Source organism: Pan troglodytes, chromosome 8 (genome assembly GCF_028858775.2).
Source record: "Pan troglodytes isolate AG18354 chromosome 8, NHGRI_mPanTro3-v2.0_pri, whole genome shotgun sequence".
Classification (NCBI taxonomy): Eukaryota; Metazoa; Chordata; class Mammalia; order Primates; family Hominidae; genus Pan; species Pan troglodytes.
In genome coordinates this window covers 83,715,858-83,734,054 of record NC_072406.2, presented here as the reverse complement: position 1 = coordinate 83,734,054, position 18,197 = coordinate 83,715,858, and the positions used below count along the sequence as shown (strand labels likewise).

The following is an 18,197-nucleotide window of genomic DNA, read 5'->3' as shown; positions in this document are numbered from 1 at the left end:
CACTCAAAAGACACTGAGCACAGTCCATACGCCAGGCCTGGGGCAGGGTGCTGAGGATGCACAGATGACCAAGCTCAGTCCTTGCTTAGTCTGGCGGGAGAGATGAACACACAAACAACAGCCACAGCCATCTCCTGAGCAAGCACTTATCCTGGGACCCGGGCTGAGCACTCTACATGAGTGATCTCATTTACTTTAATCCTCACTATGATGTTTGCAAGACAGGTATAATTATTTCTACTTTGCAGGTAGAAGTGAAGCTACATGTCAAAAAGTCGTGCCACCCCAGGCCTGCCTCCTAATCCTGGCTCCATCCCTTTGACTAGCTTTGGGCATGCCATGTAACTGTCCTACTTCAGTGTCTGTCTCTGTAGGATGGGAATGACAAGAGTGGCTACCCCAGGAGGTGGTGGTGAGGGCTCCCTGAGATCCCATGCAGAAAACAGTGTTGGGCACACAGGAAACCAACAACAACAATCGATTTATTATTACTGTCACCATAGAAATAAATTATGTATTTGATTTCATTGACAAATGGCATCCAGGGATACCCTTCTCTCTGCTTTCCCATCTCTAGTAAGGCGGTACAGGCAATGAGCAGCTTTCGTCCTTGTTAAGGGACATGGAGAGGTGGTTCAGGTTAGTGGGGCCCAGGGCCAGGAGGCGTGGCTTCGGCTCTGACCCTGATCGCAGCCAGCACTGAGGCTCAGGCAAGGACCCTCCACCTCTCAGGCTCCCAGGATCTCACCCCAGCTCCAGCCCTTCCCCATAGTAGCCTCATCCCCACCTCAAGCTGGTCACCTGAGGCCATGGGACAAGGATCTGTACAGGACCTGTCACAGAGACCTGGGCAGGGACCCAGAGGCTCACTTCCAGCCTGGCTTTGTTTCTGTGAGGTAACAGTGGGGACCTGCAAAGGACACACACCCACTTAGCCACTGTCCCTCCTCAGCAGTGTCTCTAATCATAAATCAGAGTTGACTTTCCTCTGGGAAATTCCAATATATGAAAATAAGCTATAGGATCCCTGAAAGTGAGTGATATTCACAGACACCATAGTCTCTTTCTCTAACAAACTCCTACTCAGCCTCTAAGGCCCCAAACAAATAGCCCCCATGTACAGACCACACTGTTTCCAATACACTGTGCACATACAAAGCTACCATGGCATTTAATACATTTAGATGTAGTTAGACATTCACTTATTTGACTTTCTCTTAGTAAAATTGCCTTCACCAAGGACAAAGACCTTGGTCTTAATCACCAGCATTTTACTGAATACACTACAAGCCACAGGCTGTGCTAAGGACTTTTCCTAGCTACATTCTCTACAGCAATCCTGCAAGACAGATATTGTTGCTCATCTTACAGATAAGAAAGCTGAAATCCAGAGAGGTTAAGTCACTTGTCTAAAGTCACACAGTTGGGAAATGGTAGCATTTTTTCCTATCCTGCATGCCCAAGTCAGCTCAGAATCCCTGGACCCTGCTCAGTAGCTGTTCAACAAATGTTTGCTGTGTTCATTAAAAAAAAAAAATTGGGCAGATCCGAACATGGTAGGTGAGATGTGGGCTTTGAACGACAGGCAGAGTTGAGTTAGGCTGAACTCCAGTACTAGTTAGAAAAGTACAATGTGTGTGTGTGCGTGTGTGTGTGTGTGTGTGAGAGAGAGAGAGAGAGAGAGAGAGAAACAGACAGGTATCCATTGCCATTGAATTGGCTCTATGGCTGATAGGAGAGTTCATATGAAGGAATAGCAGAAGAGAATACTGAAAAATAAGTTGGGAAAGGTAGGTTGATGCTAGATGGATAAAGGCCTAGACTGCCCAGCTAAGGAGGCTGAACTTGTCAGAACTTCAAGGACAGCCACCTCTGAGACTCCAGCAGGTCCTCCAGATTCCCTGACCCAGTGAGCCACCTGGCACCACCAGACTTCTAACCTCACACCCATCCTCCTGCCTAAACACCCCAGCACCAGGGTCACCTCCCTGGGGCACACTGGAGGGCTGAGGGGTTGGCCCTGGGAGGAGCAGGGAGGGGGCAGTGCTGAAGGTCAGCGAGGCGGGCACGTGCCCCTAACGGAGGTACTGGAGCAGCACCGCTGGGCACAGACACAGGCAAACATGTTTGAGCAAATTGGAACGCCATAAAAGTCTATTACAGCAAATCAAACAGCAGTCAGCATGACAGCCATTAGCTTGAAATGAATACACGGGGACTTAATGAGGTCTGTCGAGGCTGGCTTGGTGAATTAAGTTGCCAATTCTAGCAGGATTTCCCTTTTCTTTATGGACTTGAAAGCATCTACGCTGCCTCGTTAGGACTTCGACAAGTGAATTGCAGGGCCTTTCACCCTGATAAAATGGATAATTACATGGAGAACAGCTTAGTGAGGGGAGTGGGGTGGGCAGGAGGGGAACGAGAACAAACAAACTCAAACACACACCTGCCCAGCTTCTCCTGAGCTGGGGGCTGGACCCGGCAGAGGCTTTCAGAGGGAGTGGGGGCCAAGGAGAGGCAGGCAGCGGGGCAATGCCTAGCCTTGAACCGCCTCCCACTCCCTGCTGTTCCTGGCCTGAGGACTTGGGTCCAGGTGGGCCATGTCTCCAGGCAGCCATGGAGGGGCTGAAAGTTCACATCCAAGATTGGCTACCCTCAGCACCTCTCAGAAAACCTCTAGTGGGATCCTCCAAGGCTCCCCAGACCTGGCTGTTCTCACCATTACCAGAGGAGTTTGTCAAAAATGCAGCTTCCTGGGCTGGCTCTCCCCAGCCTACTGATTCACAATTGCAGAGGTTGGGAATATGCTTTCTAACCAGTCCCCTGGGAAATTCTGCTGGGGCATGTTTGGGACCCTCTGATTCATCACTTCCCCAACACGCAGTGCTAGATGGCTGGAGAGAAGTGGTCCTCCTACTTCTGCTTGCATAACTCCAGGGATGGGGAGCTCAGCACATTCTCAGCAAGGCAGGGGCATAGACTGTGTGTGCATGGGTGTGTGTGGGCAGTCTTATTATTAGGAAGCTCTTCCTTAGATAGACCTGGATTTGCCACCCTGTAACTTACTCCCTGTGCCAATCCTTGGGTTCTGCACACAACAGACTCCATCATTATTAGGGCCCTAGATGGCTGAGATGGCCAAGAGAGGAATTGAATGGATGGAAGCGGCCACCAGAGCTTCTCGGCCATCCTGCAAAGAACGATAAGGTGCTGAAGGATGGGAAGGACCTTCTCCTGCTGGGTTTCATCCTCTGATCATGGGATGTCAGCCCTGGAAGGGGCTGGGTTCAACTCCCTAGTTCGAAAGCTGTAGGGCCTGAAGCCAGCAGACTAGAACCCAGGTGTCCTGACTCCAGTTTCTCTCTTCCCACGAAACAGCACAAGAGCAACCACTGCTTACCTCAGCCAGACTCTGCTGGAAACCCACCTCCTCCAGGAAGCCTGCTGAGATTTCTCTGATCACCCTGGCAGACCCTGGCATTCACACCTAACAGGGTCTGCAGTGCTCCCTCACCCCATTTCTCTGGCTTGCATCCTCACCCTGTTCACATTTGCAGGGCCCTTTGCTGCTGAATCACACTCTAAAGGGCAGGGGCCTGGGGTTTCCAGGGTGACCTCAATGCAAGCAGGAAAGCTTGGGCTCATTTCCGGGCCAGGGGCCAGTAGACTCTGGGCTAGTACCCCAGCTGTGGTCAGAGCCAGGCAGCTAGTTTCCAGCTCAGGTGACCACACCAGGCAAGGGCTGGTCAATGTCAAGGTACCTCAGATCAGGAGTAGCCAGGCCTCCGTCCAGCTGATACCACATCCCCACTGGCCACACTGAGCAGCCCCAAGCAGGGCATCGAGTATCAGGCCACTAAAGCAACCGGGGATGTTTACACATGAGCAAGTAAACCATGTGGGCCTTCCTCCAAGGACGGTGTGTCCTTTGCAGCTGGCTCCTCTCAGCCTACCCTCTCCTTGTCAGATGGGTATCATGCAGGCCACTTTATCCACCTGCCCTTTGTTTTTATTAGATAAGGAGGGCCATGGCACAGAGAGGTGAAGTGACATGCCCAAACACATTCAGCAAGCTGGGAACAGAGCAGGGGCTGGACCCAGGGTCTCTTGCCTCTAGTTCTAACTCCTGTCATTCCACATTCCTGTGGCCTCCCAGGTCTCTGCACAATGACAGCCTGGCTCAGAGCCAAGCCCACAGCAGACATTCAATAAATATTTGTTAAATAAATGAATGAATGACTTGAAGAGACTCTCTCCTTGGAGGCACAGGCCTTTGGAGAATCCCAGGGGATTCCAACAGGGCCAAGTGTTGGAAGTCACATCTCCTGAAGCAGGAGAAAGGAAAAGGCTGGCTCCCAGCCCAAGGGCGGGAGAGGAGGGACATGACCCCTCGTCCCCTTGCCAGTGCGGCTCCCTGCTGCCCCATGAGAGGGAAGAGAGGGCAGCCATGCCTGCCAGGATGGCAGCTGAGCAATGGGTCCAAGGCTCATTAACTCTGAGCCGTGCCCTTGGTTTCTGAGCCCAGGCCCGGAGTGCAGGCTGGCACGTAGAGACCCTTAATTAAATTAGGGAGACTTCCAAATGAGAGAGAGCAGGAGCCAAGCTGCAGTCCCTGGGCACACCGGCCACAGCTCAGAGCACCATGCCCCCATGTTTAGGACTGCGGGCTCCCCAGTTCTTTCCCGCCCCAGGCAGGCGAAGGGCATGGTGCCTCCGCTGCATCCCCACCTGCACATCTGTCCTCTCTTCCATCTGGTGCCAGCATAGGACCCTTGGCTCGCAGCTCAGTAACAGAGGCCAGGGAGTGGGGTGTATGAGCAAGATCTCGTCACCCTCGAGGGAGGCTGAGCCTGCCCTAGAAGCCAGGTGGCTCGAAGTTAAAGCTGTGCGACCTCGGGCAAGTCACTCTCCCATGCCCAGCCTCATCCATGAACTGACTGCGATATTCTCTCAGGACTTTTTACTCCCTGATCAGTCATTGGATCAAGGAGTTAGAACTCAAATGACATGGTGCCAACCTGCCTTTCCAGAGGGTTCTACCTTCCACTGTTCCCATCCCAACCCTTCACTGCCACCGCCCAGCCCAAAACCCCGAGGGCAGGCCCGAGGGACACCCAGTGAGAAGCCCTTTACCCTCCCACTTCAGAGTCTTTGAATCACTAACTGCCAGACCATAAGACTGCCATCAGCCACCCAGGAGAGGGGCCGCAAGCAGTGGGAACCCTGGTGCCATCGGGAGCTGGCAGCCAGCTTATTAACGAACCATTTGTAATGCAATAATTTGTACTTCTCAATTACCAGCAATGGCTTGATTTTACACGCATGCACTCATGCAAACATACTCAGAGTACACAGTACAGGGGCCTGGGAGACCATGGTGGAGAGCGCGGGGCTAGGGAAAGCCCCTTCCTAGAACTGCATGCTCCCTGAGTCCTGGAGGGACCTGATTCTGGCCAAAGCAGGAAGATCTGGGGTTAGGCCTGCCCACCCACCCTGCCCAGGCCCACATTTGGATACGAGTGGAAGGAAAGAGGGTGTAACACCTGCTTCTCCCAACTCTTGTCCCACCATTGACTCCAGCTGGAGGTGTGGGGCTCAGCCTCCAGCACAAGGCTCCCAACCTACCGGCCCAACTGCTCTTCCCAACCCCAGGCTGGGCCCCGATTCCCAGGGTACCAGCATGTTCGCCAACCTGCTCAGAGTTGGCACCTGGGCTGAGGTCTGGGCAGAAGAGCCACAGCTGCTCTCCCCACCTGACTCTTCACCTACACCATGGTGGTCTGGGGAGCAGCAGGTCTCTGATACCCCCAAGGGTGACCCTAGTGGCTCCTACCTCAGGGATGCGGACGCTGTAGGGCTGATTGTGAAATGTGGGCGCGTTGTCATTCACATCCCCGACCTGGATGTTCACCTTCCGTGTGATCACCTGGCAAGAGAAAGGCGGGCAATTAGCGCCGCCACCTGACTCTGGCCTCTTCCACCCTAGGGGTCCAGAAATCCTGTGACCCCAGGAACATGCCTCCAGGGCCCCAGGGAACACTCACCCCCTGGTGGTCGCTGACAGAGAACTCCACGGTGAACTCTGACTTGGTCTGCAAGAAAAGTGAGAGAGGGAGGGGGGCAGTTAGGCGGTGCTGAGGTCCTGGGTCCTGGGCCCTAAATGGGGCGGGAGGGGCTCCAGGATTGCCCTAGGAGCTTGCCTGGAACCAGGCACCCAAAGGCTTCCCTAAAATACCAGCGTTGCCCTTTGGGTTGGGGAAGCAGGTGTGGAATATGGATCCTTGCTTTAAGAGAGCAATAAAAGACAGAAGCCAAGCATCTTGGGTGCTAGTCTTGGCTCTGCCTCTAAGATGCTGTGTGACACTGAGCAAGTCACTACACACCTCTATGGTTCCTTCCTCAAACGCAAGGAGAGGGTAAGGGTTGGGGATGTGTTCACGTCTTTACCTTAACTTGCTAAGGGCTACCATGCCGTCAATTCCTGCTTCTCTGGATATTGGGGGAATGTTTACTGGGGGTAGGGGTAGACTTGTACCCTCCATGGAGCGCCATTCTACAAGGGATGAACCCAGGGTCACTGTCCCTCTTGCCTCTCCAATGTAGCTGCTTGCTTGGAGACACCTCTAGCCACCCATTCCAACCCTAAGTCCAGACACCAGCATTGGCCCTTGAAGAGGAATACCATTCAGGCAGGAAGATGCCACTGTGGAGTCAGAATGGGGTCTTAGAGGAAGACCCCAAAAGATGGCGGGCCGTCCTTCCCCCAGTGTCTCCTCCTGTCCCCAGGAGAGAATTGGGGCAGGGGTATGGGCAAGTCATACCTCTCTGTCCAGTGGCTGCCGGAGCCACACCACGCCAGTGTCAGGCTCCACTGCAAAGAAGCGAGAGGCCTCCTCCCCAGACACGCCAAACACCAGGGGGTCATTGTCCATGTCTCGGGCCAGCAACTGGGTCACAGAAGAACCTGGAGTAGCCAAGGGAGAGAGCAGAGGGAAAATAAGGGAGGTCACGTTTATGCCTTCCTACCTTGCCCAGGTGGCTGAACTCTCAGCAGGGAGTGGCCATTCAGCAATCCTCCAGCAGGCCACGGATCATCACAAGGCCCTGGCGCATCTGTGAGCTCTGATCCAGGTACCCCACCTCCACCCTGGTCCACTTGTCACAGTGTGTCATGATGGTGTCAGGGAACCACCACTCACCATGTTCTGAGTGTGTAAAAGACACTTATGACTTCTGCCTGCCCCCCTTTCTCTGATTTTAATTTGAAGACCTCCTTCTCCAAGTGGCTCAGATGAGGACAGGCCCCCAATATTTCAAGTCTTATGTTCCAAGATGAGCATATAAGTCAGCGCTAGCCAATCAGAGTGTGCCATTTCCCTGGTCATGATGACTGGTTCAGGGATGAGCATGTGACCCAAACTAGCCAATCAAAGCCAGCCCTGGGACTTTTGCTGGACCTACTGGGAAAGAGGAGCTCTCTTTCATGGGAGTTGCTCATTGGCACTGCGGGCAGCCATCTTTGGCACCACACAAGAAGAGCCTGTCTGAGAATGAAGCACACAAAGGAAAACAGAGGCAAATGATGTATGGAGAGACAGATTCCTGATGGCTTTCTGAGGGTCTGTCACCAGCTCTGCTGACATTAGCTCCATCCTCTGGACTTCTCAGCTATATGAGCTAATAATTCCCCTTGCAACCTTTTCTTTGGCCTAAGTCAGTTTAGTTGGACTTCTGTCTTTTGCAAATGGAAGCACCTTCTCTAATTCAGAATACTTTGCAAAATCTTTTGGCATTCATTCAAGAGTGACCAGGTGCTGGCCTTATGATGAGCACTGGAGTACACAGAGGTTAAGAAGATGTAGCTGAGCCTCAAGGAACTCCAGTCTAGAACTGGGTGACAAGGTCTAGTTCCCATCCTCAAGAAGGGGATTGAGAGGCAGGTGTCATCCCTTACCAGGAAGCAAAGCCCTGGCCTGAGGGCACCTAGGCTTCAGGATGCCTGGTCTATACCCTCCCTAAGAAGTGCAGGGCATCATCTCCTGGGGCTCACAGCTCCCCTGTGTAGCTTTCAGGTAGGGTCACTAACTGCCCTGCTTTGCCCAGGACTGAAGCATTTCCCAGCACATGTGCTAAAACCAGGAAGCCCCAGGCAAACTGGGATGGTTGGTCTCCTTAGCTTCAGGAGGTCCTTAAACTCACTAGAACTGTACACAAAATATTATAAGTGTACAGCGTGTCATTTTCCGAAGACAATGTCTATAGTCTTCATCTGATTCTCAAAGGGGTGAGGAGATTGGAGCCATGGCCTAAGGCAAATCACTTATTTCCAGGTTTCAGTTTCCCCTATAAAATGAGACAGACACTACCTGCCCCAAATACTGACTCTCACATTTACCAAATAGCTCTGAAAATCAAGCTAGATAGAAAGAAAGGATTCCAAATTCTTGGAATTTTATCTAGAAAAGAACTTTTAGGACAGTTCTAACATAATGATGCTAGCAAACATTTCTGAGCCCTAATCATAAGCCAGGCATAAGCTGAGCTATTTCCATGCACTAATTCAGTCAATAATGCAATTCTCCCCATTTAACGGATAAGGCAACAAAGAGTGATGAGGTGATTACCATGTCTTCATGGTCAGCAAATGGCAGAGCTGGAATCCACATCCCAGGCATTTGGGGCTCAGAGCCTACATTTCTTTCCACAGCACAGATATCTCAACACTCAATATGTAAACTCAAGATTCAGGACTTCATGGACATGACCTATCAGATCCTAACAAGAAGCCCAAGATCTGGAAAAGGAAGACATTGGACATTCACTGGGCTCTTATGATATGCCAGACACAAGGTCCATTCATGTGGATTCTCTCATTAAATCCTCCCCGCAAGTCTGTTTGGTAGTTGTTATTCTATCCATTTTGCAGATTAGGAAGCTGAGTCTCAGAGAGGTGAAGCAGCTTCTCCAAGGTCAAACAGCAGAACAGCAGAGCAGGAAATGGCAGCATCCAAGGTGATGGGAGAAGGTGAGAAGGAGGAGTAAAATCCTGGGACATCTTCAGAGCCCAACCCTCCCATTTCAGAGTTGGAAAAGCTGAAGGCATTTAGCAAGTTGCCCAAAGTACAATGGTGAGCCACAAAGGCAGGATTCAAACCCAAGTTTCCAGACTCCCAGATTCCCAGTTCATTGCTCTTTCTAGATGGTGTAAGAGGAAGTATGTGAAAGTCACAGATAAACCAAGCACATCTTTCCAAAGCGTTTGCATTGCCCGGTGACAAATAAATGTTTTATACTAAAACGAACAGGAAGACATTGGGAGCAGCATTTGATTGATTAATTAATTATTTTTTTGGTGGCAGGGTCTCGCTCTGTCACCCAGGCTGGAGTGCAAGTGGCATGATCTCAGCTCACTGCAACCTCCACTTCCCAGGTTCAAGTGCTTCTCCTGACTCAGCCTCCCCAGTAGCTGGGATTACAGGCATCCGCCAGCACGCCCAGCTAATTTTTTGTAGTTTTAGTAGAGATGGGGTTTCATCATGTTGGCCAGCCTGATATTGAACTCCTGACCTCAAGTGATCTGCCCACCTCGGCCTACCAAAGTGCTGGGATTACAGGTGCGAGCCACCATGTCCGGCCTAATTTATTTATGTTTAATTTATTTGTAAAGATATAATCTAAAGCCATAAATGAATTTCCAGCCTCCCCTGACTTCTAGGAGTATACATTTCTTTTCCATTGCTCTCAGGTATTCCTAGTGGCAAAGTTTGGGAAACACTGAGTTACCTCCCAAAGCCTTGGGCAGATTCCAGATGGGGAAACGGAGGCCCATAAGCGCCTTGCTTGTCCAGGTGCAACAGTGAGTCCATGGCAGCCTGCAGCCCCCTGGACCGCAATCCTCACCTGCTGTACCTCAGGGCCCAGACCAGGTGGAGGATCTGGGGCCAAGCTCCCAGCTGGCCAAGAGGATTCTGGGAAGACCACCCTGGCCTTCCAGCCAAGGTTGCACAACTGGGCCCAATATCCCAAATGGCTCTCTCAGGCTTGATGCTTAGGTCCTCCCAAGAAAGGGGGCGCTGGGCAGGACAGGGATGGGGCCATCAGCTGCTGTCACCCACCCTGTAATTTCCCGGACTTTTATCCATTTTCCCCTCAATTATGTGCTGCTCAAAATGGTCCTTTTCAGCTTCCTCATGGGCTCTTGCCTGCTCATGCCTTCTTTGTGTCCCAGGTAATTGCTAGTGACCTTTTCTAAGTGTACTAATTAAAGGTGCCGATTTAATATTATATTTAAGACAAGACGCCCTGCAATTTTCCAGCTGGGCACATACTCCCCCGCCCAGCGCTGCTCTGCCTCTACAGAAGCTGGGCCCAGCCCTGGCTTCTCTGGGAAGCAAGGCTTGTTTCTCCACTAGGGGAGGTTTCCAGCAACCTATGGTTGTGCTATTCCTACAGGAGTGAGGCCAATCTCTGGGGTTCAGCTCCAGCCCAGTGCTCTTAGTTACAGCCATGCAGGAGAACCATCTCTGGCTGGGGGACCCTGGGGTACACATGCCACACAGGTTTGCTTCCCACCTGAGAAACAATATACCTTGCATCTCAGGGCTGAAGGATACCTGGAGTTCCTTTTGTAAAAATTTGTGGTAAAATACACATCACATGCAATTTACCTCTTCAACCATTTAAAGTACACAATTCAGTGGCATTTAGTACATTCACGATGCTGTGCAACCATCACCACTAATTCCACATGATTTTCATCATCTCCAAAGGAAACTCCATGCCCATGAACCAGTCACTCCCCATGAATCCCTTCCCCAGCCCTGGCAACCACGAATCCATTTTCTGTTTCTATGGATTCGCCTATCCTAGATATTTTATATGAATGAAATAATACAGTATGTGGCCTTTTGTGCCTGACCTCTTTCACTTAGCCAAATGTTTTCATGGTTCATTCATGTTGTAGCATGTATCAGTACTTCACTCCTTTTTAACAGCTGAATAATATTCCCTTGTGTGAATGTAACACATTTTGTTCATTCATTGATCAGTTGACAGCTATTTATGTTGTTCCCACCTGTTGACTATTGGAAATAATGCCGCTATGAACATTTATGTACAAGTTTTTGTTTGAACATCTGTTTTTAATTATTTTGGATGTATACTTAGGAGCACAATTGCTGGAACATACAGTAATTCTACATTTAAATTTTTGAGGAACTGCCAAAGTGTTCTCCATGGTGACTGTATTATTTTACATTCTCACCAGCAATGGATGAGGCCTGGTGTTTTTTCAGCGGTAAGGAGGATACCCTGCTATTCACAGGGGCTGGAATGCCCTCTTATGATAGAGAGATGGGAGCTGGCTGGGTCTCCGCAGCAGACGCTATTGGTACCCTGCCCTCTGTCCCTCAGCACACACATTTCCACACACACCAGCCTGACTTCTAACTGCCAGCCCCTGTGAGTGTTCTCCCGAGGGGTTCCGGCCATCAGAGACTGCTCCTCCTAAACACAGCACAGCCGGGAAGTGCCGGGAACCAATGCCCCAGTAGCGGAGCTCGCCGAGTTGCTGTGGAAGATGATAGATAAGGATGACCTTGTCTACCATGGTTAGAGCTAAAAAATGTTAGCTATCATCATCATGTTAGAACCCTCCTAAAAGTTCACTTACAAAAGCTGCTTAGTCTTCTTTTCTAGATAAAATTCCAAGAATTTGGAATCCTTCCTTTCTGGCTTGACTTTCAGAGCTCTGTGGATAAGGTAGGTAAACAGCCCAGCTTCGGCACCTCTCAAGAGCATAACTCAGAGGTCCGTGTTCTACACTGGCAACTTGGTTGACAATAACGCATCTTTATGGCTTCCCTCCCTTCCTGTCTCACTTCCTCACTCCCTACTTGTGTTTCCTGGAACCTCCTCCCCAGTAAGCTTCTTGCACTTAAATCTTCATCACAAGGTCTATTTCTGGGGGATCCCAAATTTCCAATGCATGTTTAAGACGGTACATTGGAACTACTGTAGAGCTTTACAATGCAAATTCCCAGGCCCTCTTGACTGGGTTGGCTACTGGGAAGCCCAGAGTGTAAACTTTTAAACAGCAGCCCCCACTCTCCCTGCAGGAGACGCTCACACACAGCCAGGTTAGAAGTCCTGTGGCTGGTTTATAGCAGGATGATATTCAAATATTTAACAACAGGCACAGTACAGGCATCAACCAATCAGAAAAAACGCTGGCCGTAAACAACCAGACCAGTAAGTACTGCCTGTAAGTCAGCCTGGTTTATGGTTCCCATTTTAGATGCAGAGAAAAGCTCCACCCGTCCCAGGATGATTGAAAGGCCCAGTCTTAGGACTCCTGGCTCAATCAGTGCGGCGGAGGATTCTGTGCACTTGGCCTCTCCTACCCTCATGGGGAAGGGGCATCCAGCTAGGCCAGCCCCTCCACTCTGTGCCACCCAAACCATGCCCAGCCTAACCTCATGGGTGGAAAGCAGAACATTCAAGAACTTAATCACTGTGCATCTGTGTTCACGCCAGCATTCTTTGCAATAGCCAAGAAGGGGGAAGCGATCCAAGTATCTGTCCACAGATGAATGGATAATCAAAATGTGGTAGATACAGCCAATGGAATATTATTCAGCCTTAAAAAGAAAGGAAATTCCAACACATGCTACAATATGGATAAACCCTGAGGACATTATGCTCAGTGAAATAAGCCAGTCCCAGAAAGACAAATACAGTACAATGTGGTCTCCCTGATATAAGGTACCTAGAGTAATCCAATTCATAGAGACAGAAAGTAGAATGGTGAGTGCCAGGGGTCGGGAAGGGCAGAATGGAGAACTATTATTCAATGGCTACAGTTTCAGTTTTCAACAGAAAAAGAGTTCTGGAGGTCGGTTAGGCAACAGTGTCAATGTGCTTAACACTACTAAACTATACACTTAAAAATGGCTAAGATGGCAAATTTCATGTTATGTATATTTTACCATAATTAAATTAAAAAAAAACTTAAATTGACCATTTCTAAGGCCCTAGTGATCTGGTCCAAGATAACATCCATCACTGCATCTCACAGGCTCACTGGGCTGAGCCCCATCTGGCCCCACATGCCTTCTTTCTGTTCCTGAACAGGACAAGTTCGTGGCTGCCTCGGGACCCTCGCCCTGATTGTGCCTTTGGCTGGGAAGGTTCCTACCCTAGGTCACTCCACCTCTACGGCAGCTTCCTCATTATTCACCTCTCGGGTGGCGAGTTAGCACCTTGGGGAGGCCTTCCTCAAATTCTCAATCAGCAGAGTCTAGCTAAAGAGACGCCTGGTTACTCAGTGTCCTAAGACTCCACGTTATTGTCTTCACAATCCTCTCTCTCTGAAAGGATCTGCTTATTCACTTGACTTGCTGACCACCTACCCCAACCCCCTGCCCATCACGCAGCACATTCAGCCTGACCTGCCTATTCCTTGTCACATCCCTAAGCCTAACACAGGGATTGACATCCTGGAGGCACTCAATAAATAGTCATTGGGTAAATAAATGAATCCTGCTAACAACTGCCCAGAGGTGTTAGGAAAAGACAGCCCCCCAAAGTCATGAAGGTCTCTGAGCCACAACGGGAAGAGAGAGTATAGCAAGTTAATTCTTAACTGTGTGCACAAATGGACAGGGGAAAGGATAGCTGATCAAAACCTAATAACACCCAAATCAGTAGCACTTGTCTTTGGGCCCAGGCAGGAATCACAGCTGTGCAATGACTGGGGGTCCAGTCTCTGAGGAACCGGCCCTGTACCCCATCCTGGGGGCTGTGTACCCCATCTTGGAGGTAGGAGGTAGGAATCTGCCCACCAGACTGCTAAGGCCCCTTGGGAGTTGCAAAGCTGGTGGCACATCCTCCACCGTGGCCTCGGCCCTCAGCAGCAGTCCACATCTGCCTTCCAGGCAAGGGGCGGACAATCACAGCTTCCCCTGAGGCCCCGCTGGGCCCATGCTGATCGCTGAGATGACTGTTATTACTATTATTGTTGTTATTTGCACTGAGGGGCAAGGGCTGGGATTGGGGATTGTGGTCATGCGGCTCCTGGAGAGCAGTACCTGCTAGATGAGGGGCGGGCCAGAAACTCTGGCAGGGCAGCACAGGCTGCAGGGCTTTTTATTTTCTCTAGATGAGAGAAGGATGAAAGCAATATTTGTTACCAAAACACAGAGGGGTGAATAAGCGGTGTGAGAACATACCCTGCTCCCTCCTTGCAGCAGCATCTCCTTAAAGCACACCTTCCATTGTGCCACACTCTGCTCAAACGCCTGCTTAGTTCCCAGAGAATGAAAACGAATTCCTTACCATGATGTCTAGTGCTTCCCAATGCATCCTCAATCTCCCTGGCCATGCACATTTCCCTCTGCACCCCTGGGCCCGGCCTGCCAGACTGCTGTCACCCGAAAGCATACCAGGCCCCTGCATGGATTCATTGTTTGCACCTCTGCACAGCAGGCAAGAGGCCATCACCCCTTGAAGGTAGAAGTTGATATTCTGGGACACGCTTGGCAAATCTTCCTTCTCCTCTTCCCCATCCCTCATGATTAACTACTGCTTTTCTAGGGCCAGGGAGCTAGCCAGTCCCAGCTCTTGACCACACAGACCTTATTAATCAATCACAGCACCTTTTCCCATTGAATCTGCATTCAACTTCAGAATCCTTCATAATACAGGGTTCCATGCAGCCACCATAATCAATCCTAAAAGGCACAAGAAAGCAAGGCTTTTGCAACCTGTGACCTAAAAGGACTTCACACCAGCTGTGATCTACTGTCCTTCCCCATCTAGGGGCCAAGAACCTAGTGGTCTGCCTCTGCCAGGCTCAGGGCTGTTAGAGAGACAGAACCAGCCTTGGTGTCTGCAGGCTAGCTCAGAAGCAGGGACTAGTTATTGCTGAAGTGAGAACCAAACAGACAAAGCCCCCTTCTCATTTTGCAGAGAGGGAAGCAAGGGTCCTGGCCGGGAGAGGGCCGCCTGGGATAGAGCCATGCATGTGTGAGTAGCAGAGCCAAGGAGTTGCAAACAGCAGGGCCCCAGCCTCAAATTCCAAGGCCACGGGTATGGCCAGGGTTTTCTGAGAATAACTACTCCTCACTCCAACCATCCCACCATGGCCATCAAGCCTGCTGCACACCCCCACCTGCAAGAAGGGAAACCTACCCTCCTCCTCCTGGCTGGCCGGGTCCCTGCCAGGGCCAGGGGCTCCTGCCCTCCCACTCTCCCTGGGATGGGCTCCCCAGAGCCTGAGCTGGCCTTGGAGCCTGCCATCTCATTTGTCTCTCCTCTGGGATCAGACAGGCCAGTTAAGTGCCTTGATTCCTGGGGATAATCTCATTTGTCTTAGGTCCCCCCTCCCACCCTCCTGCCTTCAGTCTCTCAAATGCCCTGGGTCCTGAACTTGGTTTGACCTCAGGGGAGCTCTTTTCTTCATCTTAGGCTTCACCAATATCTCCACCTGGGGGAAGTCAGAGGGAGTAGAGTGAGCTCTGACACTGGCCGGCTCTCTCCTGAGAGGCAGGCAGCCTCTAGGCTCACCCTTCACTGATCGACGCCCTCACTGTCATCAGAAAACCCTTGACCTGGGTCAAAGGAACCATCTCTGCCTTCAAAGCCCACAGGCCAGCTTCACTCCTGTGCTCTCCTGCAACTCCGTCCACTTGGAGGGGACGGCATGAACTGTCAGGGGGAAAGGAAACCAGCATTCTGTTTCCTGGGCATGACTCTTTGCCAGGTACCACACTCAATGGTTTTCATTCATTTACTCTGTCACTTATTTCTCCTAATGGCCTTACACAGAGGGGTTCGCATCCCTGTTATACAGGTAGGAAAACTGAGGCTCAGGCCAGGTGCAGTGCCTCACGCCTTGTAATCCCAGCACTTTGGGAGGCCAAGGTGGGTGGATCACTTCAGGTCAGGAGTTCAAGACCAGCCTGGCCAACATGGTGAAACCCCGTCTCTACTAAAAATACAAAAGTTAGCTGGGGGTGGTGTCACAGGCCTGTAATCCCAGCTACTCGAGGCTGAGGCAGGAGAATTGCTAGAGCCCAGGAGGCAGAGGTCACAGTGAGCCAAGATCATGCCACTGCACTCCAGCCTGGATGACAGAGCGAGACTCTGTCTCAAAACAAAACAAACAAAACAAAAAAAGAAAGAAAGAAAGGAAGAAAAGAAAAGAAAGGAAAGGAAAGAAAAGAAAAGAAAAGAAAAGAGGCTCAGAGGGGTAAAGTGACCTACCCAAGGTCACCAAGCCAGGAGTCCAACCCAAGTCTTTCTCATTCCACGACCCTCATGGTTTTTATCACAAAGCCTTTTATCCAAATCCAAAACTCAGCTCCTGAATACAGCCTTCTTCTCACCCCAAAGCAACTAACCCCATGGGGGCGGCCTCCAGGTGGACCCTGGTCTGAAGGTGAGCAGCCCTGAGGCAGAGACTTGGTGGGGATGGGCTCCCTTCTAGCACCCTGGCTTTCCTCAGTCTACTTATTGCTACCAGCAAGACGGCCATTCCCTCCTGAGAGTCAGAGAAGGGGCTGCGGGCTCACCTGGCCACACAGGTGTCTGCACTGATGGGGACAGGCTAATCCAGGGAAGAAGGAGGCACTAAACAGGGCCGGACGACACAAACCCAGAGGCTCTGGGGGCAGGGAAGAGGAGGAATAAGTGAAGTACACACAGGCACATATATTTTTAAAAATGTATTTATTTTATTGATACATAATAATTGTACATATTTATGGGGTACCTGTGATATTTTGATACATACACAATGTGTAATGATCGGATCACAGTATTTAGGATATCCATCACCTCAAACACTTATCATTTCTTTGTGTTGAGAACACTTCAGATCTTCTCTTCTAGCTCTTTTAAAATATGCAATAAATTATTGCTAACTATAGCCACCCTATTGTGCTACACAGCACTATCCTTTTTTTTTTTTTTTTTTTTTTTTTTTTGAGATGGAGTCTCGCTCTGTCACCCAGGCTGAAGGGCAGTGGTGCTCTTTCAGCTCACTGCAACCTCTACCTCCCAGGTTCAAGCGATTCTCCTGCCTCAGCCTCCCGAGTAGCTGGGATTACAAGCGGGTGCCACCACACCTGGCTAGTTTTTGTTTATTTGTTTTGTTTGTTTTTGAGACAGAATTTCACTCTTGTTGCCCAGGCTGGAGTGCAATGGCATGATCTCAGCTCACTGCAACCTCTGCCTTGTGGGGTCAAGCGATTCTCCTGCTTCAGCCTCCCAAGTAGCTGGGATTACAGGCATGCACCACCATGCTCAGCTGATTTTGTATTTTTAGTAGAGACGAGGTTTCTCCATGTTGGTCAGGCTGATCTCAAACTCCCTACCTCAAGTGATCCACCTGCCTCCACCTCCCAAAGTGCTGGGATTACAGGCGTGAGCCACGGCACCTGGCTGGAATTTCACTCTTGTTGCCTAGGCTGGAGTGCAATGGCGTGATATCAGCTCACTGCAACCTCCACCTCATGGGTTCAAGCAGTTCTCTTGCCTCAGCCTCCCAAGTAGCTCGGATTACAAGCATGTGCCACTATGCGTGGCTAATTTTTGTATTTTTAGTAGAGATGGGGTTTTGCCATGTTGGTCAGGTTGATCTTGAACTCCTGACCTCAGGTGATCTGCCTGCCTCAGCCTCCCAAAGTGCTGGGATTATAGGCGTGAGCTAACTATATTTTTTTACTCATCAACCATCCCCTCTTTCACTCTCTCCCCAGCCACTGGTAACCATCATACCACACTCTACTTCCATGAGATCCACTTTTTAAGCTCCCACACGTGACTGAGAACATGCGACATTTGTCTTTCTGTGCCTGGCTTATTTCACTTAACATGATGATCTTCAATTCCATCTATGTGGCTGCAAATGATAGGATTTCCTTTTTATAGCTGAATAGTATTCCATTGTGTATATATACCACATTTCTTTATCCATTTATCATTGACGGACACTTAGGTTGATTCCATATCTTGGCTACTGCAAATAGTGCCGCAATAAGCATGGGAGGCAGCTATCCCTTTGATATCCTGATTTCCTTCCCTTCACACACACATTTTTTAAAAATTAATATGCCCAAGAGGAAAGATCAGACATTGAATACCAATACTTCAGGGACCTGGCCCTGACTCTTAGAAACCCGGAGCTCCTCTGCCTC

General features: G+C 50.2%; 1 protein-coding gene and 1 long non-coding RNA gene across 3 annotated transcripts in view; one reads left to right on the top strand and one right to left on the bottom strand.

The window, feature by feature from the left end:
* The window catches only part of CDH23 (cadherin related 23), a 419,047-nt gene that overhangs the window by 298,947 nt on the left and 101,903 nt on the right, over positions 1 to 18,197 (bottom strand). For both annotated transcript variants that reach the window (XM_054659691.2, XM_054659692.2), the window contains exons 4-6: positions 6,822 to 6,964; positions 6,045 to 6,092; positions 5,834 to 5,926 (exon numbers count right to left, since the gene is read on the bottom strand). In XM_054659691.2, coding sequence (XP_054515666.2) covers positions 5,834 to 5,926; positions 6,045 to 6,092; positions 6,822 to 6,964 — 284 coding nt within the window. The remainder of the gene's footprint in view (positions 1 to 5,833; positions 5,927 to 6,044; positions 6,093 to 6,821; positions 6,965 to 18,197) is intronic.
* Positions 5,126 to 8,893, top strand: LOC107966721 (uncharacterized). The gene is made up of 3 exons (XR_001706649.3): positions 5,126 to 5,268; positions 7,036 to 7,131; positions 8,708 to 8,893. It is a non-coding gene; the product is annotated as an uncharacterized LOC107966721 (long non-coding RNA).